This window comes from Salvelinus alpinus, chromosome 5, assembly GCF_045679555.1.
Source record: "Salvelinus alpinus chromosome 5, SLU_Salpinus.1, whole genome shotgun sequence".
NCBI classification, from domain to species: Eukaryota; Metazoa; Chordata; class Actinopteri; order Salmoniformes; family Salmonidae; genus Salvelinus; species Salvelinus alpinus.
Genome location: NC_092090.1, coordinates 54,189,489 through 54,213,576, shown reverse-complemented (window position 1 = coordinate 54,213,576; position 24,088 = coordinate 54,189,489). Strand labels below are relative to the sequence as shown.

The 24,088-nt window shown below is 41.5% G+C and overlaps 1 protein-coding gene across 6 annotated transcripts in view; it reads right to left on the bottom strand.

The window, feature by feature from the left end:
- ak8 (adenylate kinase 8) overlaps positions 1 to 24,088 on the bottom strand; it is a 67,011-nt gene that overhangs the window by 26,564 nt on the left and 16,359 nt on the right. For 4 of the 6 annotated variants that reach the window (XM_071402329.1, XM_071402332.1, XM_071402333.1 and 1 more), the window contains 4 exons: positions 18,629 to 18,710; positions 18,423 to 18,494; positions 14,265 to 14,465; positions 28 to 159 (listed from right to left, as the gene is read on the bottom strand). In XM_071402329.1, the coding sequence (XP_071258430.1) occupies positions 28 to 159; positions 14,265 to 14,465; positions 18,423 to 18,494; positions 18,629 to 18,710 (487 nt within the window). The remainder of the gene's footprint in view (positions 1 to 27; positions 160 to 14,264; positions 14,466 to 18,422; positions 18,495 to 18,628; positions 18,711 to 24,088) is intronic. The other 2 variants (XM_071402334.1, XM_071402331.1) reach the window with 2 other exon arrangements.

Here is a 24,088-nt window from a genome sequence, read left to right as displayed (position 1 = left end):
GAAGTACTGTTCTGGGTGAAAACTTACGATTGACAATGTTGTATTTCTGAGAGATAAGTTTCGCCAGCAGACTCTTGCCTGAGCCAGGGGGCCCAAAGAGGAGGACCCTGGGGGTGTGAGGGGCCACAGAACAGTGCCGCGAAAGAATGTACGTCAGCACTGTGGGAGGAGACAAGAACCACAGCATTGAAGTGGCAATCCAGTTCTCCTTTTCACCTAATTTAACACATGATCTCAAGAGGTGGTCCAGGTATGTCATTATCAACGTTGTTTCCACGTCATTTCAAACAAAAAAAAATAATCAAAATCTTATCAAATTTTATTAGTCACATGCGCCGAATACAACAAGTGTAGGTAGACCTTACAGTGAAATGCTTACTTACGAGCCCCTAACCAACAATGCAGTTTCAAAAAAATATGGATAAGAAGAAGAGATAAAAGTAACAAGTAATTAAAGAGCAGCAGTAAAATAACAATAGCGAGACTATATACAGGGGGGTACCGATACAGAGTCAATGTGCGGGGGCACCGATTAGTTGAGGTAGTATGTACATGTAGGTAGAGTTATTAAAATGACTAGGCATAGATAACAGAGAGTAGCAGTGGTGTAAAGAGGGGGGGGGGGGGGCAATACGAATAGTCTGGGTAGCCATTTGACTAGATGTTCAGGAGTCTTATGGCTTGGGGGTAGAAGCTGTTAAGAAGCCTTTTGGACCTAGACATGGCGTCCAGTACAGCTTGCCGTGATGTAGCAGAGAGAACAGTCTATGATTAGGGTGGCTGGAGTCTGACAATTTTTAGGGCCTTCCTCTGACACCTCCTGGTATAGAGGTCCTGGATGGCAGGAAGCTTGGCCCCAGTGATGTACTGGGCAGTTCGCACTACCCTCTGTAGTGCCTTGCGGTCGGAGGCCGAGCAGTTGCCATACCAGGCAGTGATGCAACCAGTCAGGATGCTCTCGATGTTGCAGCTGTAGAACCTTTTGAGGATCTCAGGACCCATGCCAAATCTTTACAGTCTCCTGAGGGGGGGATAGGTTTTGTCGTGCCCTCTTCACGACTGCCCTCTTCACAACTGTCTTGGTGTGCTTGGACCATGTTAGTTTGTTGGTGATGTGGACACCAAGGAACTTAAAGCTCTCAACCTGCTCCACTGCATCCCCTTCGGTGAGAATAGGGGCGTGCTCGATCCTCTTTTGTCTCCTTTGTCTTGATCACATTGAGGGAGAGGTTGTTGTCCTGGCACCACACCGAGAGGTCTCTGACCTCCTCCCTATACGCGGTCTCATCGTTGTCAGTGATCAGGCCTACCACTGTTGTGTTATCGGCAAACTTAAATGATGGTGTTGGAGTCGTGCCTGGCCATGCAGTCATGAGTGAACCGGGAGTACAGGAGGGGACTGAGCACACCGAAAGTCTGAGGGGCCCCTGTGTTGAGGATCAGCGTGTCGGATGTGTTGTTTCCTACCCTTGCCATCTGGGGGCGGCCCGTCAGGAAGTCCAGGATCCAGTTGCAGAGGGAGGTGTTTAGTCCCAGGGTTCTTAGCTTATTGATGAGCTTTGAGGGCACTATGGTGTTGAACGCTGAGCTGTAGTCAATGAATAGCATTCTCACATAGGTGTTCCTTTTGTCCAGGTGGGAAAGGGCAATGTGATGACATTGAATCAATGTGGAAAACTGATTGGATTTGAAAAAAGTCCTTCACGTTTTGGAATTTCATTGTTTTTTCACCCAACTTTTAATCTAAATCCAATGACATGGTAAATATATATATTTTTGCTTTCATGTTGAAATCACGTTAGTTCACAACTCAACCAAATGTAAATCAAAACTAGATGTTGAAAATGTTTGCTTGGTTCTTTGTGGTAGATTCTGTAATGAGGGGATTCACATAAGTATTTTATTTTAAGTTATACATTTACCTAGTAAGCATATGTTACCTTGGAAACTGTGTTAAAGTTGTAAGGGATGGTTAACAAATATATCAGTTCATTCCTATTGATAATATATAAACTACAGCTAAATTCTGTTCGTCTCTAGTATGTTGCAATTTCAATGTTATTTTAGCAAAAGCATTGATAAGAACTTTTTACCAAAGGCTATCTATCTTGATAGAGGAATAGCTAGAACATGGGTTCATTTACACTTATTTATTAAAACATTGGCAGGATGAAATCTCTTGAGATGCACCATCTTGTTTTCAAAAGTGTCCAAATAAAACCCCAAATTAACAGACAATACTTAGTAACAAGAATAATGTCTAATAATAATAATAACAATAAAACAATAATAATAAATATCAAAAACTTACATTAACAGCAAGAACTGTTGTTGTACAACTACTAATAGGCCTACAGCTAATAAAACAACTACTAATTCCACTAATAAAATACAGTGGGGTCCAGATATTATTAACACCCTATAAAATGAATAATTCAAATACAGAGCTATATTGTATGCAACAAAAAAAGGGGGAATTCTATTATTTTATACTAATACAATTGCTCAGAGAAAGAGATTTTGTTTAACAAGTAATACTTTTTTTCACAAAAGGTAGGGGTCAAAAGTATTGACACCCCTAAAGATTGTTATAAATAAAGTAGTCAAAAGTTTAGTATTTGGTCCCATATTCCTAGCATGCAATGACTATATCAAGCTTGTGACTCTAAAAACTTGTAGGATGCATTTGCAGTTTGTTTTGGTTGTGTTTCATATTATTTTGTGCCTAATATACATTTATGGTAAATAATGTATTGAGTCATTTTGGAGTCACTTTTATTATAAATAAGAACAGAATATGTTCCTAAACACTTACATTAATGTGGATGCTACCATGATTACGGATAATCCTGAATGAACCGTGAATAATGATGAGTGAGAAAGTTACAGAGGGTCAAACATCATACGCAAAAGACATGTTAACCTCCCAGGGGAGGTCAGCATATCTTGGGGGCATGATCATGTTTAGAAACATATTCTATTCTTATTTACAATAAAAAAGACTCCCAAAAAAACAAAAAACATAACATTATTTACCATTAATTTCTATTGGGCATAAAATAATCTGAAACACAACCAAAACAAACTGCAAATGCATACAACAAGTTTATAGAGTCACAATCTTGATGTAGTCATTGCATGCTAGGAATATGGGAACCAAATACTAAACTAATACATCTTTTAACTACTTTATTTATAAGAATCTTGTGAACCCTACCTTTGAGAAAAATACATTACTTGTTAAACAAAATCTCTTTCTCTGAGCAATTGTATTACTATAAAATAATAGAATTCCCCATTTTATGAGCATACAATATAGCTCAGTATTTGAATTAATTATTTTATATAGTCATTATTGCTCATCTTCATAAAGGGTGTCAATAATTTCAGACCACACTGTACATACATATTTACAAATATCTCATCATGGCGATGTTCGTAAATAGTTAAAAACACAGTTATTTTTCACATTTGAAGAAGTGCTTTCTTAAATCCACTGTGATTAATGCCCTGATTTCTATAAGTCAATTATTGCAGTCAATTGGGCCTTTGTATCTGAAAGATCTTAATCCAACTTCACGATGTACACTTGGAATATGTCATTGCTGCTGTTATAGAAAGGAGTACTGTGAGTCTTGTATAGTTATATACAGGGACATATAAGTAGATACATTCTAAAATGTAATTGTTACCAATGGAGTTGTCTTCTGTTTGGGAGTGACAGCCAATATAGTGATTCATACATTTTGCAAAGACGTGTCTTATAATGGCATCCAAGAATGAATCTGCAAAGATAGTTATAAATTACATCTAATTCCCAAAGTATGATCTTGGTTATGTCTTAATGATGAGGGATCACTCGTGCACATTTCTATATAAAATAGGTATGACATTATTTACACTATAAACATCAAATATATCTAAACCTATCTAACTACCATTGGCAAAGTCAAACTAACATTACTTCAAAATATTATTTCCCCAATACAAAATAAACACTAAACCATAATTTTTTTTTTTTTAAAGCGAGATCTCTTGTGCTTTACAATAACTCTGTTAGCTTACTTGCACTGTCATGTATGATCTCATAAGCCAGTTGTTAACAGTGCATTGGGGCTGGCTGGGGATTGTTTAAAGCCCTATTCTCTCCCATGGAGTAATAAAGAGCGAGCCAGCGGGCTAATCTGAATTTAAAGGAGGTGATCAATAAATTGAGTCACTCTCTCTCCAACGCTCCCTCTCTCCCTCCCTCCCTCCCTTGGTTCCAGGGGAGTATTTGTTTGAAGTGTGACACTCAAGAGGAAGCGAACAGCTGTTTACATTTGGGTCGAACTACAACAATACTGTTCGTCAAAATGATAGGCCTTGCGTTTAACACGCTGCAATTAACAACAAGCTAATTGGAACTAATCACTCTAAGCCTCTAATATGCAACAAAATATATTTACTACATAGTGCACTCACGTCTGTAGACATGAAATGCTTTGAAAGGTTGGTCATGGCTCACATCAACACCATTATCCCAGAAACCCTAGACCCACTCCAATTTGCATACCGCCCCCAACAGATGATACAATCTCTAATGCACTCAACACTGCCCTTTCCCACCTGGACAAAATGAACACCTATGTGAGATTGCTATTCATTGACTACAGCTCAGCGTTCAACACCATAGTGCCCTCAAAGCTCATCAATAAGCTTAGGACCCTGGGACTAAACACCTCCCTCTGCAAACTGGATCCTGGACATCCTGACGGGCCGCCCCCAGGTGGTAAGGGTAGGAAACAACACATCCACCACGCTGATCCTCAACACAGGGGCCCCTCAGGGGTGCGTGCTCAGTCCCCTCCTGTACTCCCTATTCACTCATGACTGCATGGCCAGGCACCACTCCAACACCATTATCAAGTTTGCCGATGACATAACGACGAGACAGCATATAGGAAGGAGGTCAGAGGTCAGAGACCTGGCCGTGTGAAGCCAGGACAACAACCTCTCCCTCAAGGTGATCAAGACAAAGGAGATGATTGTGGACTACAAGAAAAAGAGGACTGAGCACGCCCCCATTCTCATTGATGGGGCTGTAGTGGAACAGGTTGAAGGCTTCAAGTTCCTTGGTGTCAACATCATCAACAAACTATCATGGTCCAAACACACTAAGACAGTCGTGAAGAGGGCACGACAAAGCCTATTCCCCCTCAGGAGACAAAGGATTTGGGTCCTCAGATCCTCAAAAGGTTCTACAGCTGCACCATCAAGAGCATCCTGACTGGTTGTATCACTGCCTGGTATGGCAACTGATCTGCCTCCGACCGCAAGGCACTACAGAACGTAGTACGTCACTGGGGCCAAGCTTCCTGCCATCCAGGACCTCTATATCAGGCAGTGTCAGAGGAAAGCCCTAAAAATTGTCAAAGACTCCAGCCACCCTAGTCGTAGATTGTTCTCGCTGCTACCGCACGGCAAGCGGTACCGGAGCGCCAAGTCTAGGTCCAAAAGGCTTCTTAACAGCTTCTTCCCCCAAGCCATAAGACTCCTGAACAGCTAATCAAAGGGCTACCCAGACCCCTCTTTTATGCTGCTGCTACTCTCTGTTTATAATCTATCCAGTCACTCTAACTCTACCTACATGTACATATTACCTCAACTAACCGGTGTCCACGCACATTGACTCTGTACCGGTACCCTCTGTATATAGCCTCGCTTGTTATTTTACTGATGCTGTTTAATTATTTGTTACTTTTATTTTCTATTTTTTTCTTAACTTGTTAAAGCATTGTTGGTTAAGGGCTTGTAAGTAAGCATTTCACTGTAAGTCTACACCTGTTGTATTCGGCGCATGTGACAAATACAATTTGATTTGACTTCTGACAAGCGTCCATAGGGCAAACATCATATTTTCGAATGGCTGAGGCAGCCAGTCAGATCATAAAAGGATGCATCTTAATTAGCGTAATAATCAATATGCAAAGAAACAGTTTTAGCACATTTGGTATTTCAACCACAGCGTATGAATACTTAATCGCAAAGACATTTTCGAAACATTTCTATGCCCTCAGTTTAACTTGAGCAAATAAGAAGTTGATTAATTATAAATGGTGCCATTACAGAAACCTTTCATTTACTTATCAAGCTGAAAACACAGCCCGGGAGAGTAAACACACATAGCCTCCCATACACTCCTCTAAATCTCTATCTGCAATCATAGACCTGGACTGCGTCCCAAATTGCACCCTATTCCCATTATAGTGTACTACTTGGGCTCTGATCAAAAGGAATAGGGTGCCATTTAGGACGCAAGCCTGGTTCTAAATCAGAGAGGATCTGGGGAAAGACACCATACATGGCTGATTCTGGCAATGAGAGAGGACGGTTTGTAACTAATAACACAGGATGGAGAGGCTGAGTCGAGACCTAAAAAAAAGATCACGTGTGTAATTCTTACACAGGATCAAAATGGGGCTTAGGTGGTGGGAGTGGCAGAGGCGTGGAAACAAAATGTTGCTGTTTTAAAGCTAGAATCCTTAATTGAAACAATAACAAAGCAGCACCCCACCTCAGTTTTGGTAAAAAGCTGAGGGATGGGCCTGGAAAAATGTAACAACTCTCAAATTCATAGACAGGGGTATAGATTCAAGGACTGACCATCCATGATGTTAAAATTATAGTTTTAAATATGTTTTGAGGCTATACAGTGTTTGATTACATTATTTACAAATATTGGAATAAAACAAGCTTATATTTTGGGTTAGGGTTAGGGTACTCATTCCAGGGTTTTTCTTTATTTTTACTATTTTCTACATTGTAGAATAATAGTGAGGACATCAAAACTATAAAATAGACATGTGGAATCATGTAGTAACTAGGGTTGAAAAGGGTTGGAAACTTTCCGGTAAATTTACAACATTTTTCAGGGAATTTTCCATGGGAAGTTAAGCCCAGGAAATTGGGGAATTTTGCTTAAATTCATCAAAGAAGTTAGCTTATAACAGTGAACCTTTTTTGTGGGATACACATAAGGCAATTCTAGGTCTTGGTTAAACTATCCAATGGAATTGCAACCCTCTGCATAGACAATGCATTCTTCCACCACATGTACAGCTGATTGTCAAGATCTTGCACTCTAATGAGATGCTATTGAGCCCACACTACTACACTGTCTGAGCCAAGGACTACATGCTTTCTGGTAAGTTTTGATTACAATACTGGGTGGGGTGAATATATTTTATGACATACATGATTTTTTGTTAACTAGTAAATAGTAGCCTACAGCAAAGTGTGTTTAAACAATTTCTGCTAGTTAGTTTTTCTACCATGTGGGTTGTAGCTTGCTTGAGCCTGCTAACTGAGGAGTGTTAATTCACCTGTTTCCATACATGTTTCATTTTAAAACATTTATCTTACAAAGGAGTTGTTTAATCTAACTGCTTAACTATTTATCTGTACATGGAATTGTATTAGTTCTTTTGCTACAATTTTTTTTCTAATCTTTACAGGAAATTGCCACAGACACTATGATGTGTGGAGACATTTCACTGCAGCTGACGTAGAAGGAAAAGCTGTGTACATTTGAAAATACTGTGCCAAATCATATGTGAAGAATGCAACAAAGATGCAGAATCATCTGGCCAAGTGCATAAAGTTCCCTCAGTGCTCAGAACGAGCAACCTCTGATTCATCATTTTCAACACGAATAGAAGTAGACACCTTATCGATAGCAACAACTCATGGTCCTCCTGGAATCAGAAGTTTTTTGACTCAATGGAGGAACGTAGTCAGAGAAATGCTGATGAATGTCTTGCTAGAGCTGTGTATGCAACTGGTTCACCAATGATGCTCACAGGCAATGTGTATTGGAAAATATTACTGAATGATGCCCAGCATACACCCCTTCAACCAGACATGCTTTATCTACTCATTTGCTGGATGCAGAGCTCATCATAGTTCAAGTGGAGGTCTAGCAAATCATAGAGAAAGCAGACTGTATTGCAATCATCTCTGATGGGTGGTTGAATGTGCGTAGGCAGGGAATAATTAATTAGATAATCTCCACCCCTCAACCAGTATTCTACAAGAGCACAGACACAAGGGACAACAGGCACACCGTTCTCGGCATTGCAGATGAGCTGAAGGCAGTCATCAATGACCTTGGACCACAGAAGGTATTTGCACTGGTGACAGACAATGCTGTGAACATGAAGGCTGCTTGGTCTAAAGTGGAGGAGTCCTACCTCACATCACACCTATTGGCTGTGCTGCTCGTGCATTGAATCTGCTCCTCAAGGACATCATGGCACTGAAAACAATGGTTACACTCTTCAAGAGAGCCAAGGAAATGGTTAGGTATGTGAAGGGTCATCAAGTTATAACAGAAATCTACCTCACCAAGCAAAGTGAGAAGAATATGAACACCACATTGAAGCTGCCCAACAACATCTGTTGGGGTGGTGTTGTCATCATGTTTGACAGTCTCCTGGAGGGGAAGGAGTCTCTCCAAGAAATGGCCATATCACAGTCTGCCAATATGGACAGCCCCATCAAGAGGATCCTCTTACCTACAGCAGTAGCCATTGCACAGATTGAGGGAGACAATGCCATATTGTCTGATGTTCAGACTCTGCTTGCAGATGTAAGAGAAGAAATCCGTACTGCCCTGCCCACTTCACTGTTGCTCCAAGCAGAGGAAACTGCAGTTCTGAAATACATCAAAAAGCGTGAAGACTTCTGCCTGAAGCCCATACACGCCGAAGCGTACATGTTGGACCCCAAGTATGCTGGCAAGAGCATCCTGTCTGGTGCAGAGATCAACAAGGCCTATGGTGTCATCACTACCGTGTCTCGCCACCTTGGCCTGGATGAGGGCAAGGTTCTTGGCAGTCTGGCGATGTACACTTCCAAGCAAGGGCTTTGGGATGCAACATGGCAGTCGTGCCAACATATCTCATCAGCCACCCGGTGGAAAGGACTTTGTGGATCTGAGGCTCTTTCCCCTGTTGCCTCCATCATCCTCTAAATCCCACCAACATCAGCCGCCTCAGAGCGCAACTGGTCCTTGTTTGGGAACACACACACCAAATCACGCAACAGGCTGACCAATACAAGGGTTGAAAAATTGGTGGCCACCCAAGCAAACTTGAGGCTTTTTGAGCCTGGCAACGAGCCATCCTCAACAAGTTTGGAAAGTGACATTGAAGATGAGGCCTTAGAGTCTGATGTTCAAGAGGTGGACATTGAGGACGTCCAGGGAGAAGAGATGGAAGCCTGAGACGAAGACAACCAAAGCTTTAGTTTCTAGACTATCATTTTACAGATGTTGAAAACGTTTTTGGAAGATGTGATGGATCATTGGGGTTCATTCAATATTCCCTTTCTTTTGTTGTTCAGTGAAATCATCCCATGTGAAGTCAATTCATTTAATTAAAGATCAAGTCGTAACAATGTTTTTAAATGTTATTTCTATTGGAAGGATTTAATAATTTGCAATTGTGTCTACTTATGATAAGGTAAAAGGTTTATGTTTCTTTCTCCATATGATATGGTAAATATATCCAATGCAAAAAACATCTACATTTAAATGGTATTAATATTAGTTTACATATATTATATTATATATATATATTTACATATAATTCCCATATATTCCCCACGGAAAGTTTCCACCCCTGAATATTCCCCAAAATGTGCAACCCTAGTAGTAACCCAAAAATTGCTAAACAAAAAATATATTTTATATTTGAGATTCTTCAAAGTAGCCACCCTTTGCCTTGATGACAGTTTTACACAATCTTGGCATCTCTCAACCACTAATATATGTGTCACGTCTACTCCCGCTCCTCCCCTATTCTTGTTACAATATATCCAAAAATGGATATAGAAATGGTTGAATTATAGTTGAAAACAAATTTCCTGCAATTCTACATATTTTGCCATGGGGCAGAGTGAAAATGTTACAATTTTAAAGCTAATACTCCTGAATGCATAATTTTTATTTGGGTGATTGTTACTTCTCCAAGATGATCTATTTACAATTATATAGATCCATTATCTTTTTTACAGATGGCCCACCCAAGACTTTTCTCTGCAGAAAAAACTTTGTTACAATACTATCTATCAGTTAGCTTTCTTTGTAAGATTCCAGACACTCCGATTGAAATATATACACTTTAGTAATGCAAACTTGTTTAAGCCCAATTCACTTCCGCCATGGTGCACCTGCTTCTAGCCTTCTATCGTCACCACTGCCCTGCCTCGCACAACAAACCTGAGGCGGCAGGTAGCCTAGTGGTTAGAGAGGTGAGCCAGCGGCTGGAGGATTGCCAAGTCAAATCCCGGGTCAGAGAGGAAAAAGCTGTTGAGAAGTGAGCTGGCAACCGGAGGGTTGCTGGTATCAAATCCTAGATGACATTGCCTGCTTTTGTGCCCTTGAACAAAGCACTTAACCCCCCACAACAGGCACCCAGTGTGGCAGACCCCCGTACCTCTCCAAAACCTGTATGTGTATCATTTGCAGGGGTTGGGCTAAAGTAATCTTAAGAGAGAGAATGACAGAACTATTTTGTCAAGTTGAGTGGTGTAATGTTCAGACAGGTAGTATTCAGATGGCTTTAATGGTGTGGCTGAAGGCTGCGACGGCTGCTCCTCCTCCCCTTGCCTGTAGCTTAGCCTTAGGCAAACCCCCTGTCCATCAGCTGGGCTGACAGGGAGGGGAATCAAAACCTCCCCATGGGTCTGCTGCAGTGCAGTCCTGACATCCCGCCAGAAGGCGTAGCCGTGGAGGGGCAGCAGCCCACTGAGAGTGTGTCCTAAAATAGCACCCTATTACCAATATGGAATCTGGCCAAAAGTAGTGCACTATATAGGGAATAGGGTGCCATTTGGGACGCAGCCTGAGATTATATGGTGATGAGGCTTTGATGCTGTGCAACAAAGCCTCTGAGGCCCGTGATGGGAGAGACTGTCATCCATATCCATCGTCAATCACTGTCTCAGGTAGAGAGGGGCATCAAAGAGAGGGGCTTTATGTAAGTCATTACTATACTGAACAAAAATATAAATGCAACAATTTCAAAGATTTTACTGAGTTACATTTCACATGAGGAAATCAGTCAATTGAAATAAATGCATTAGGCCCTAATCTATGGATTTCACACGACAGGGAATACAGATATGCATCTGTTGGTCACAGATACCCCTCCAAAATGGGCCTCATGACCTCGTCACAGTATTTTTGTGCATTCAAATTGCCATCGAGAAAATGCAATTGTCCGTAGCTTATGCTTACCAAAACCCCAACGCCACCATGGGGAATTCTGTTCACAATGTTGACATCAGCAAACTGCTCGCCCACACAACGCCATACACGTGGTCTGTGGTTGTGAGAATGTACTGCCAAATTCTCTAAAATGACATTGGAGGCGGCTTAAGGTAGAGAAATTAACATTAAACTCTGGCACAAGGTGCACCTGTGTAATGAACATGCTGTTTAATCAGATTCTTGATATGCCACACCTGTAAGCTGGATGCTTTATGGAACATTTCTGTCATCTTTAATTTCAGCTCATGAAATATGGGACCAACACTTTACATGTTGCATTTGTATTTTTGTTCAGTGTACTACTGTGGAATATGGAGACATGTCAGTCAGTGAGTATTTGCTTCTGGTTTAAAGAAGTGTGTCCTTTATGGCTGTGTCCTTCATCCCAATAATAAATACACTCCTTCACTACTTCCCACAAACCTAAAAGTATTGGATTGGTGAAGGCATGGGCTAGAGTTTCCACCATGTTTCTTACACCAGTCATTTCCTTGAAATGAAAGGAACAAGTGGACACTTGGGAGGAAGGACAGATAATTGGAAACATGTAGCATATGTTCGCGAATGAAAACAATCTACAGTCATACAACCCAGCTAGCACATAACATTCTGAGAACCATGTGTTTCTTAGAGCTTGGTGAGAGCGTGGTTGTCCTATGGTTATTTTGCATACAACCTTCCCAAAACTTTCTGAGAATGGTGCAGGATAGTTGCTTGGCTTTGGAACATTCTCAGCACATTTATAGAACTTGACAAAAAACATTATTTTCTTGGTATTTCATTACTTTAACATGTTTTTAGAAATTTTAGCAAATGTATTGAAATTTAAAATGCAAAAATATCCAATTTAAATAAGTATTTGCTATGACACTCCAAATTGAGCTCAGGTACAGCCAATTTCCTTTGATACAACTTGATTGGAGTCCACCTGTGGCCAATTCAATTGTTTGGACATGATTTAGAAAGAAACATACCTGTCTATATAATGTCCCACAGTTAACAGTGTATGTCAGAGTAGAAACTATACCAAGGAACTATCCGTAGATCTCAGAGAGAGAATTGTGGTGAGGCATATATCTAGGGAAGGGTATAAAACCATTTCTCGTGTTGACAGTTTCCAAGAGCACATTGGGAAATACGGAACTACCCAGACTCTGCCTAGAGCTGGTTGTCCGAACAAACTGAGCAACCGGGCAAGAAGGACCGTGGTCAGAGAGGTGACCAATGACCACTCTGAATGAACTTACAGAGTTCCTTGGCTGAGATGGGAGAACCTGTCAGAAGGACAACGGTCTCTACAGCACCATCCTGGGCTTTATGGGAGAGTGGTCAGAAGGAAGCCACTTCTGAGAAAAAGGCACATGGCAGCACGCCTGGGGTTTGCAAAAATGCACAGGAAAGAGTCTGAGATAAGGCAAAAGACTCTGCGGTCTGATGAGAAAGAAAAGTAACTCTTTGGCCAAATGGCAAAGCACTATGTCTGGAGAAAGACGGGTGATAAACTGTGCCTGGTTAACATCATCCCTACCGTGAAGCATGGTGGTGGCAGCATCATGCTATGGGGATGCTTTTTAGGAAGGGACTGGGAGACTGGTAAGGATAGAAGGAACAATTAATGGAGCCAAATACAAGCAAATCCTTGATGAGAACCTGCTTGAGTGCAAACGACCAGTCCCAACAGGTCAATGACCTTTAGCATACAGCCAAAGCAATGCTGGAATGGCTTCAGAACAAGAATGTAAAAGTCATTGAATGGCCCAGCCAAAACACAGACTTGAATCCCATTGAAAATCTGTGGAAACACTTGAAGATTGCTGTTCAACGCCATTCCCTATCTAACTTAATAGAGCTTGAGAAAATCTGTAAGGAAGAATGGGAGAAAATCCCTAAATCCAGATGTGCAAGATGACTCAAAGCTGTAAACGCCGTCAAAGGTGTTTCTACAAAGTATTGACTCAGGGGTGTGAACACTTACGTAAATTAGATTTCTGTATTTCATTTTCAATACATTTGCAAAAATATCTAAAAACATTTTTCACTTCGTCATTATGGGATATTGTGTGTAGATGGGTGACAAATTCCATGGATAGAGAACAGAAGATTCTAAGTTTGAATTTCACTGATGCTGTGTCACAATGATTAATGCCTAAGGACATTTATTTCCATTTGTCCAATCTGTGCTTGGAGTTAAAAAAAAGTTAACCCCAAATAAGCTAAAAATCTTATTGAAACAAAAACCTCCAAATAACCTATTTTTATTTTTTGACCCCTTTTTCTCTCCTATCCAATTGGTAGTTACAGTCTTGTTCCATCACTGCAACTCCCGTACGGACTCGGGAGAGGAGCAGGTCGAGTGCCATGCATCTTCCGAAACACGACCTGCCGCACTGCTTCTTGACACACTGCTCCCTTAGCCAGGAACCCAGCCACACAAATGTGTCGGAGGAAACACTGTGCAACTGGCGACCGTGTCAGCGTGCATGCGCCCAGCCACAGGAGTCGCTAGAGCGCAATGGGACATGGACATCCTGGCCGGGCAAAACCCTCCCCTAACCTAGACAATGCTGGGCCAATTGTGCGCCACCTCATGTGTCTCCCGGTCGCTGCTGGCTGCAACACAGCCTGGGAACGAACCAGGGTCTGTAGTGACGCATTTAGCACTGCGATGCAGTGCCTTAGACCGCTGCGCCACTCGGGAGGCCCCCAACCGATCATTTCTCTTCTCAGAGTCTTAGTGAAACCTCCCAGGAACACTTTCAAGGAACCAGAGTGAAACTTTCTCAGAACATCCCTTCAAACTAAAAATGAAAGTTCCCAGAATATTTTAAGAACATAGTTTTACCGGTCAGGAAACGTATGGTTTCATTCCCACAACCAATGTGAATCCAAAAACATACTTTCCCACAACTTCCAAGGAACCAAATGTACTAGCTGGGAGTGGTCTTCTCACCTTGGTCAAATACGTCCACATGCGGTTGGTCGGCATCAATGACCTTCAGGCAGTTGCGGTAGGTCTTGCGAAGGGCGTGAACCTCGCGATGGTGCTGCATCAGCTGGGCGACAAGCTGCTTTTCTGACACGGCCTTCAGGCGCTCTAACCGCTGCACCACTTCCTTGTCCTCGGGCCAAATGAACGTGACGTGGTACACATCTACACAGGTAATACAGAGAAGATCAGGGTATGTATTCATCAAGTGTCTCAGAGTAAGAGTGCTGATCTAGTTTCAGGTCTCTCCTATCCATGTAACCAAATTTACTATGATCTGAAAGGCAGACTGAACCTAGCACTCCTACCCTGAGACACTTTATGAATACAAGCCCTGATGGCCCCATGACAGGGAGGTTGGGATCTATTTATCTCTTCTTGTTCATAGACTTCATGTTCTAGATATCTCCCCCACTGTAAAATATCCACAGAATTTTTTTGGAAGGAAACACCAACATAAAGTGGATAATATAGCCTACCGTTCAAAAGTTTGGGGTCACTAAGAAATGTCCTTGTTTTTGAAAGAAAAGCACATCTTTTTGTCCATTAAAATAACATCAAATTGATCAGTAATACAGTGTAAACATTGTAAATGACAATTGACGCTGGAAACGGCTGATTTTTTATGGAATAGGCATATAGAGACCCATTATCAGCAACCATCACTCCTGTGTTCCAATGGCATGTTGTGTTAGCAAATTCAAGTTTATCATTTTAAAAGGCTAATTGATCATTAGAAAATCCTTTTGCAATTATGTTAGCACAGCTGAAAACCGTTGTGCTAATTAAAGAAGCAATACAACTGGCCTTCTTTAGACTAGTTGAGTATCTGGAGCATCAGCATTTGTGGGTTCAATTACAGGCTCAAAATGCCCAAAAACAAATAACTTTCTTCTGAAACTCATCAGTCTATTCTTCTTCTGAGAAATTAGTTGAGTTTTTTTTTAATTGAGTTTATTTAGGAAATATTTTTTAAACTCTATTTTCTTAAAACTGCATTGTTGGTTAAGGGCTTGTAAGTAAGCATTTCACGGTAAGTTCTACACCTGTTGTATTCGGCACATGTGAAAAATACAATTTGATTTGATTTGATGAATAGGGCGTTTGGCCACCACGAGAACAGCTTCAATACACCTTGGCATAGATTCTACAAGTGCCTGGTACTCTATTGGAGGGACAAGACACCATTCTTTCAAGAGACATTCTATAATTTGGTGTTTTGTTGATGGTGGTGGAAAAGGTTGTATGAGGTGGCTGCCCCAGAAACTCCCAAAAGTGTTCAATTGGGTTGAGATCTGGTGACTGAGTGGCAGGAGATGGCATATGGCATATGGTTTACATCGTTTTCATGCTCATCAAACCATTCAGTGACCACTCCTGCCCTGTGGATGGTGGCATTGTCATCCTCTGGGGGAATAGCCATGGTAGCCAGAATAATGACCTGCCCAGCATTTTTATACATGACCCTAAGCATGATGGGATGTTAATTGCTTAATTAACTCAGGAACCACACCTGTGTGGAAGCACCTGCTTTCAATACACTTTGTATTCCTCATTTACTCAAGTGTTGCAATTATTTTGGCAATTACCTGTATATCCTCATTGTACATCAGCCTGTACTCCAGAGTTCTATGTTTACTGTATATTGACTTTGACAATTCACTCAGTCACATTTTGGGTATCTGTAAATGTACTAGGCGAATAAAGTAATTCTGATAATGTTTATTTACACAGGTACCAATAATTTCGTCACGTTGACAAACAAATTCTGTATGAGTGAAAAATAAAACGTGTAAGTATTTGGACAGCTTTGAAAAAAACTGCGAGCTCATTTGCACAATGCATGTAATTCTACTGACAAAGGCAAAATGAGACGTCGGCACAATGAAAAGAGAGATTGCAATTATTTTGATCGAGTACATCCTCACCATAACAAACCAACCTATTGGGAGCTGAGACTTTTGTTAATTATAGCACGGCTTTGCTATACTCTAAGGACTTGTTCTCCTGGAGAGCTATGGTGGGGATTCAAAGAAATCAAATCTTATTTGTCACATGCGCTGAACACAACAGGTGTAAACTTTACAGTAAAATGCTTACTTACAAGGCCAACACTTCACTTCAAGAAATAGAATTAAGAAAATATTATTAACTAAAGTAAAAAAAATAATTAAAAGTAACACAATAAAATATCAATAGCGAGGCTATACAGGGGATTCCAGTACTGAGTCAATGTGCGAGGGTATAGGTTAGTCAAGGTAATTTGTACATGTAGGTAGGGGTAAAGTGACTATGCATAGATAATAAACAGCGAGAAGCAGCAGTGTAAAATCAATGTAAATAGTCCGGGTGGCCATTTTAATAATTGTTCAGCAGTCTTATGGCTTGGGGGTAGAAGCTGTTAAGGAGCCTTTTGGACCTAGACTTGGCGCTCCGGTACCGCTTGCCGTGCGGTAGCAGAGATAAGTCTATGACTTTGGTGACTGGAGTCTTTTGAGATTTTTTAGGGCCTTCCTCTGACCGCCTATTATATAAGTCCTGGATGTCAGGAAGCTTGACCCCAGTGATGTACTGGACCGTACGCACTACCCTCTGTAGCGCCTTACAGTCGGATACCGAGCAGTTGCCATACCAGGCGGTGATGCAAATGGTCAGGAAGCTCTCGATGGTGCAGCTGTAGAACTTTTTGAGGATCTGAGGACCCATGCCAAACCTTTTCAGTCTCCTGAGGGGGAAAAGTTGTTGTCGTGCCCTCTTCACAACTGTCTTGGTGTGTTTGGACCATGAACGTTTGTTGGTGATGTGGACACCAAGGAACTTGAAGCTCTCAACCTACTCCACTGCAGCCCCGTCGCGGAGAATGGATGTGTGCTCGGCCCTCCTTTTCTTGTAGTCCACTATCAGCTCATTTGTCTTGCTCACATTGAGGGAGAGGTTCTTGTCCTGGCAACACACTGCCAGGTCTCTGACCTCCTCCCTATAGGCTGTCTCATCATTGTCAGTGATCAGGCCTACTACCACTGTTGTGTCATCAGCAAACTTAATGATGGTGTTGGAGTCGTGCTTGGCCACGCAGTTGTGGGTGAACAGGGAGTACAGGAGGACCTAAGCACGCACCCCTGAGGGGCTCCAGTGTTGAGGATGTGTTGTTGCCTACCCTTATCACCTGGGGGTCCAGGATCCAGTTGCAGAGGGAGGTGTTAGTCCCAGGGTCCTTAGCTTAGTGATGTGCTTTGTGGGCACTATGGTGTTGAACGCTGAGCTGTAGTCAACGAACAGCATTCTCACATAGGTGTTCCTTTTGTCCAGGTGGGAATGGGCAGTGTGGAGTGAGATTGAATCATCTGTGGATCTGTTGGTGCGGTATGCAAATTGGAGTGAGTCTAGGGTTTCTGGGATGATGGTGTTGATGTGAGTCATGACCAGCCTTTCAAAGCACATCATGGCTACCGACTTGAGTGCTACAGGGCGGTAGTCATTTAGGCAGGTTACCTTCGCTATGGTGGTCTGTTTGAAACATGTAGGTATTACAGACTCGGTCAGGGAGAGGTTGAAAATGTCAGTTAAGACACTTGCCAGTTGGTCCGCATATGTTCCGAGTACACATCCTGGTAATCCGTCTGGCCCTGCGGCCTTGTGAGTGTTGAGCTGTTTAAAGGTCTTGCTCACATCGGCTACGGAGAGCGTGGTCACACAGTCGTCTGGAACAGCTGGTGCTCTCATGCATACTTTAGTGTTGCTTGCCTCAAAGCGGGCATAAAAGGCATTTAGCTCGTCTGGTAGACTCGCGTTACTGGGCAACTCGCGGTAGTCTGTAACAGTTTGCAAGCCCTGCCACATCCGACGAGCATCAGAGCCGGTGTAGTAGGATTCAATCTTAGTCCTGTATTGACGCTTTGCCACTTTAATGGTTTGTCTGAGGGCATAGCGGGATTTCTTATAAGCGTCCGGATTAGTGTCCCGCTCCTTGAAACCCAGGTTCAATATGGATGTGGGTTTGTGGTTATGATGTGAATTATAAAAAAGGAATGTCTCTCTGTATCACTTTCACCCCCCTCCCCTTGGTAGAATCGGGCACTCTGGAATACATCTCCAGTGTTCTCCATCTCCACGTCATCTTACCTCCTGTAACAGGGTCTATTCTCTTGCCCTGACTCCGTTCAATCAGTACTGCATCGGGTGCCTCCAGCAACACTGACAGAGAACACACACATAAACAGTTCCTTCAATACACACACACTCACACAAATGCATGCACGTACAAACACAAACGCAACATGGAAATAACCAAACATAAATGTATAACTGGGGTAAACTGAGGCACTAACCAACATGATTTGGGGCAACTCCAGCCTCCTGTAGGGACAGGGCCTCCTCTCGTGTCTGAGGTATCCCCTCCAACACCCAACCCTGAACACAGAACAAACAACACAAGCACTAAACAACGTGGCTCAAACTGGGGTCAAAAGACTAACAGATTTCTCATATAGGACATGATGGGGCAGTTTCCTGAAGACAGATTAAGCCTAGTCCCAGACTATAAAAGCAAACTCAGTGGAGAATCTACATCAAACATTTTTTCCAGGACTAGGCTTAATCTGTGTCCAGGAAACAGCCCCCAGATGTATTATTTATCATATGTATAATTATATAAATTATAAAGTATAGTTCTTCTGATGGGGTGGTTTTCTTTTCTCCTGAGATGACACAAAAATCCAAAAATGATTCTGGAGATGATCATTGCCTGATCGACAAGGTTAGCTCTGTGCCCTGTGCTCAATAATTTAAAGAAATAGAATTACTTACTTAGAAATAGAATTACTATGTTTAAAAACATCTCTACAATGGCATATGACCTTACACAGTAATATGATTACAATGAAATGCATTGCTACTCCACCCTATTTCTATCCAGTAGCCTATTTTTTTATATTCATCACTTCCTTTAAACTGTCCCATTCTCTCACTGTGATAAATAGCTGGTTGTTTAAAGATTTAGACGTGGTCTCTTTATAATGCAGTTAAACCAAGTCCCTGACAGACCTTAAGAGACAATAACTCTATGAATAAATATCTGTACAAACAGGGAGAGGAAAACAATTGCCACTTCAAGTAGTGATTCAATAGGTGGGTTAAATTCCTAAACCTTGAAAATGTGGCTAATTATCCAGTTCCTTCCCCCAATTTGCCATAAAAATAAACATAAGAAGAAATAGGCTGATGAGCGTTCATAAAATCATCATTTATTCTGCGGATTTTATGAACGCACCCTAAAAACGACTGGGTAAAGTGGTAACCACTGTACATGGTTGCAAATGAAAGTGTGTAGTTAGTAAGGTATAGATAGAGAAGTAACAGAGCCCATACAAACAGCAGGTCCAATGAGAAATAGTGGAGAACAGGAAAGATGTCAGTCTCCAGCCAGACCAGGCCAGCTCCTATTAATACCGTTCTACCTCTCCACCACTCCCTCCCAGGGGAGACTAGGCCAGGGATGTGGAAAGGCAGGGGGAGTCCCTCCCAGCCAGGCCCCAAAAGCTCAGGCCTGATTGAAATTCTAATGAGCTACGTCAAAACAACAACACCCCCAACTTCCTCCCCCCTCTCCCCAGCACACTCATCCTCCCTGCCTCCACCACTGGGGTCCCACACAGTGGCTCCCTCCATTCCGTTTCATCCCTACATCAAAAGGGCTCAGTGTTCAGACAGAACCCCAGGACCACAACATCTGCAGTGGGGAGGAGGGAGGAGGGGATGTATCACAGGATGGACACGCATGAAGCAGATGTCACGGGGCGCTCAACAGCAGGCTGGGGGGGACGATGTGGGGGAGTGTAGGGGAGCAGTGCTCGACAAGCCGGAGAGAGACCTTTGCAGTCTGCTGTGCTCCGTGCACAAAATAGTCCATGGCCCTGGCGCGAAGGCTCGCTAACAAGGTCCTTTTGACAGTACAATCAGCCAATTAGTCACCCTGCTGCTAATCAGATAATCATTGTCTGTGTGTTTTTGTTACTAAGGAGCCATGTCCTGCACGGGACATGTCCCCTAGGAGCTATGCTAGTTCCATTGTGCACTGGAGGCTTTGTATATCTATCTATCTATCTATCTATCTATCTATCTATCTATCTACTATAGGATAGCAATGTGGCACCAATTAAAAGGCACTTAGTGCAAAACTAGATACTACAGTGTGGTTATTACTGTAATTACCCTACAATGTTACACCAAATCAAAGCTCAATCTAAAAATGGATCTTGAATATTTGGCAATGGAAAATATCTAAAGCTCACCACATTTGATGAACCAACATTCAATGTTGAGGAAACATTATAATTACTGTACTATATGTTACTAAAATAGATCATTTTAAGTACATTGGATCAAAACTTTACTTAATGGGCAATTCAATCTACACTATCAAAACAAAAATCTATAACATTGTTACAAACAACCATTGTTGTAATCAGCCTTAATCCTAATCTTTCAGAGACAGCGTAATCCTTAAATGTTTTCACCATTATGTAATATCATAATAGTACAATGGGGTAATGCCTTTAAAATGACAAATTTTATTGCTATACTAAAATGTAAATATGTTAAGCATAGATTAATAAATTATGAGATACTTCATGGGTAAAGATATAAAATTTAGCAGGTCAGACTTTTATACTCTTTGTAATTCCAAGCACTTTGCAATTGCATTGTATCGTACGAACTGTGCTATGCAAATAAAGTTTGATTTCAAGAGCGGTGCTCTGATTGCGCTTTGCTTGTTTTGTTGAACATTCCGTTTTTAGGGTGTTTAAATAATAGCCTAGATCCCATCTTGGGTTAATATTTTTAAAGTTTAGCACATACTGTATAAACCGTTTTCAAAAAAATTGACAAATAAATTAGGCTTATTCTTAGTATTTATCTGTAAAAGGTGCTTGTTAATAACACATTGGCAAACTTCACAATCTAAATATATATTTTATACGATATCAAATTAACAAACCTAAATCTAGAAATGCACTTAATGAATTTATGTTAATGCAGGCATGATTCACAGAATCCAAGCTGAATATTTACCATTTCTTTTAGATATATAAACAGACTTTCACACAATTTATAGGTGAAAAATAATACTAGAGGTCACTGACGGACCAGCCTCTCTCCCCCCCAGCCCCCGCAAGGTGGGGGGCCCATGCGCCTGTCATCGATGTCTATTTTTATAAATATTTCTATAAATAATTTTGACAGTAACCCTTCAAAAAAGAAGCATTTTTAATTTCTATATGTACTAAGAAGCTCAGTGTTTGTTTTTTGGGCTTCAGGAATGTGACTGAAAAAGTGCTCCAGGCCTTGAAAAACACCAAATGAAAGTAAAGGGGATATCAATGAACAAATGCCGTGGTCAAGGCTACAACAGTGCCAGTGCAATGATTGGAGCTTACTAAGGTATTCAAAAGCACATATCAGACCGAGAGCCTAATGCTTCTTAGGTAGTTATGGTAGTTTATGAGTTTAAGTTTAGAAAACGATCTCCCCGCAGAAGCGTCAGTTACAGGGATATTTAATTCCGTAGCATCATCAGGGAAACTAGGCTGAAGGGAGTGTTGCTTCAAATACAGCAGTTCTGCAACATCTTTCATTGAGCCTATCATTCTCCTTAACTGCTGGCCTCAACACATTACGGAAAGAGATTAACTGTATAGGAAGCTCTGGGGAAAGGTCATTTGGATACTGGACGGCCAATAAATTGGCATATGCAAACAGATTACCATCTTTAGTGGACAACAGTTCTTGAGAGCTTGAACAAAGAAAGCGGTTTGCGATTTTGCTCATACTGGCGAACCGGCGTTTGAGTTGTGTGGTTGCAATATCAACAGTCCTTTATCTCTGGTACATCTTGGCATACATCATTCAAGACTAAGTTTAAATTGTGTGCAGCGCAATGGACATATAATGCACAATGTCTCAGGAAGCACTGTCTGGGTTGGCAATACTCTATAAAAAAAAACAGTTGGGTCCGCAACCTGGACCTACAGGACATGGTGAAAACATTTCTACTCAAAAAAGTAATTTTAATAAAAAAGTTTATAAATAGCAGCTAAATATGGTATATAGTTATAGATAGTACAATGCATAATGGAAGGGGAAAAAATTAGGATGGACTGTATTATTTGCCATTCATAGACTGCTTTTACAACTTTTTATTAAAGTTGGGAGAGAGCACGAGTACGACTCATGTCATGCAGGTTCATCTAGTCTATACAGGACTGTTGTATATTCTAAAACATCAATTGGTAGCTACACAGTGTATAGCTTTGTGAAATGTTAGGCTTCGGGCGAACTTGGACCTTGCGGGGTTCCAGAGAAACTGCGTTACACCAGTGCTAGAGGTCTAGAGTGACAGAGCTCTTTGATACAGCCGTGTGGCTTGTATCTCTTTTCACAGAGTTCAACCTCTTCTAAATCAGCAGGAGTACTGCACTAATTCAGTTGTTATTCCACTTCCACTTCGTTCATTATTACGCTTCCATCCACTTTTCCCTTCTATGATTTCCCTGCAGATTACAAGTCGAAAGTTTTACAAACAGCCTCAAGAGAACAAAGAGTAAAAAAGAGACTGAACCCGAGCGACCTAGATTAGGTATGATTAACGTTCCACAATCGCTTTAATTTGAGAGAAAAAAACAGAGAGAGAGAGAGCACACGAAAAACAGCCGATAACGAGTGGAGCTGCAATTAAGCAGACAGGCCTTGACTTCAGTTGTAATGCAACGTGTCAATCACTCTGTCGCTACTCCATTTTTGTGCACGAGATGAAGGAGTGCCTTTGTGTGACAGAGAGACTCCAATCCGATGCAGATCTGGTAAAGCTGCAACAGTACTGCTTTGTTGCCTGCGACAGAGAACTAGCCCTGGTTCCTGACTGAATTCTCAGCCGTTTATGCAGATGTACAGGAAAATAATTAAACAAATGAATAAACACCATCAGACATTTAGCCTAAAGGGATAAACAGCCATTACGAAATTTAAAGAAAAAATGAATCACAAACTACAACACTTAAAAGGCGAAAGTTAAAGGATGCCAAGCGAAAAAGTAATGTATTCAGCCTAAGCAAAGTTTACAAGAAAAAAATTGCATTTTTTTTCTATTTCATATTTTTCCACACCACTACAGGGAAAACTGACACTTCAGAGATAAGATACCCATCACAAGAATGGCTGCTGTGTGTTTGATAGTGAGCTTATTGACTGTGTGATAGAGACAGTGTCAGGATTAGAGGGCCTAGGTTTGGGGGTATGGCTGACTCTGTTGTGGGTTACCCATGTCACATTAGAGAGGAGAACACAGACTGGTGGAGGCGGGTGACAGGTGTGTGATGAGGGTTTTGCTCAAAGAGTCATCATGTTCTATCACAAGAGGCCCAAATCCCCCTGGGAGGAAGGGGCCGATCCGCTGGGAATGGAGCTGTACACTGGTGTAATTCACATCATTAAGTAAACACATCAAATGAGAAGGGCTAGATAATATACAGGTATTTGTTACTATTAGCATTTACTGATCCGTTAAAATTCTGTTTATTTCCAAGTGTGTGTGTGTGTATGTGTGTTGGCACAGTCCCAAAGCAGCTAGTCCATAGGCATGTCTAACTGTTGTAATTGAAAGTGACAGACCGAGAAGTACGAGGGGTATGGAAGCCTACACATCTCACATTAGAACTCAGCATCGCTCTATTGATCTTTTCCCATGCCTGGTAACTCATACAAGTCTTTTTGGAACTGCACAATCTCATGGA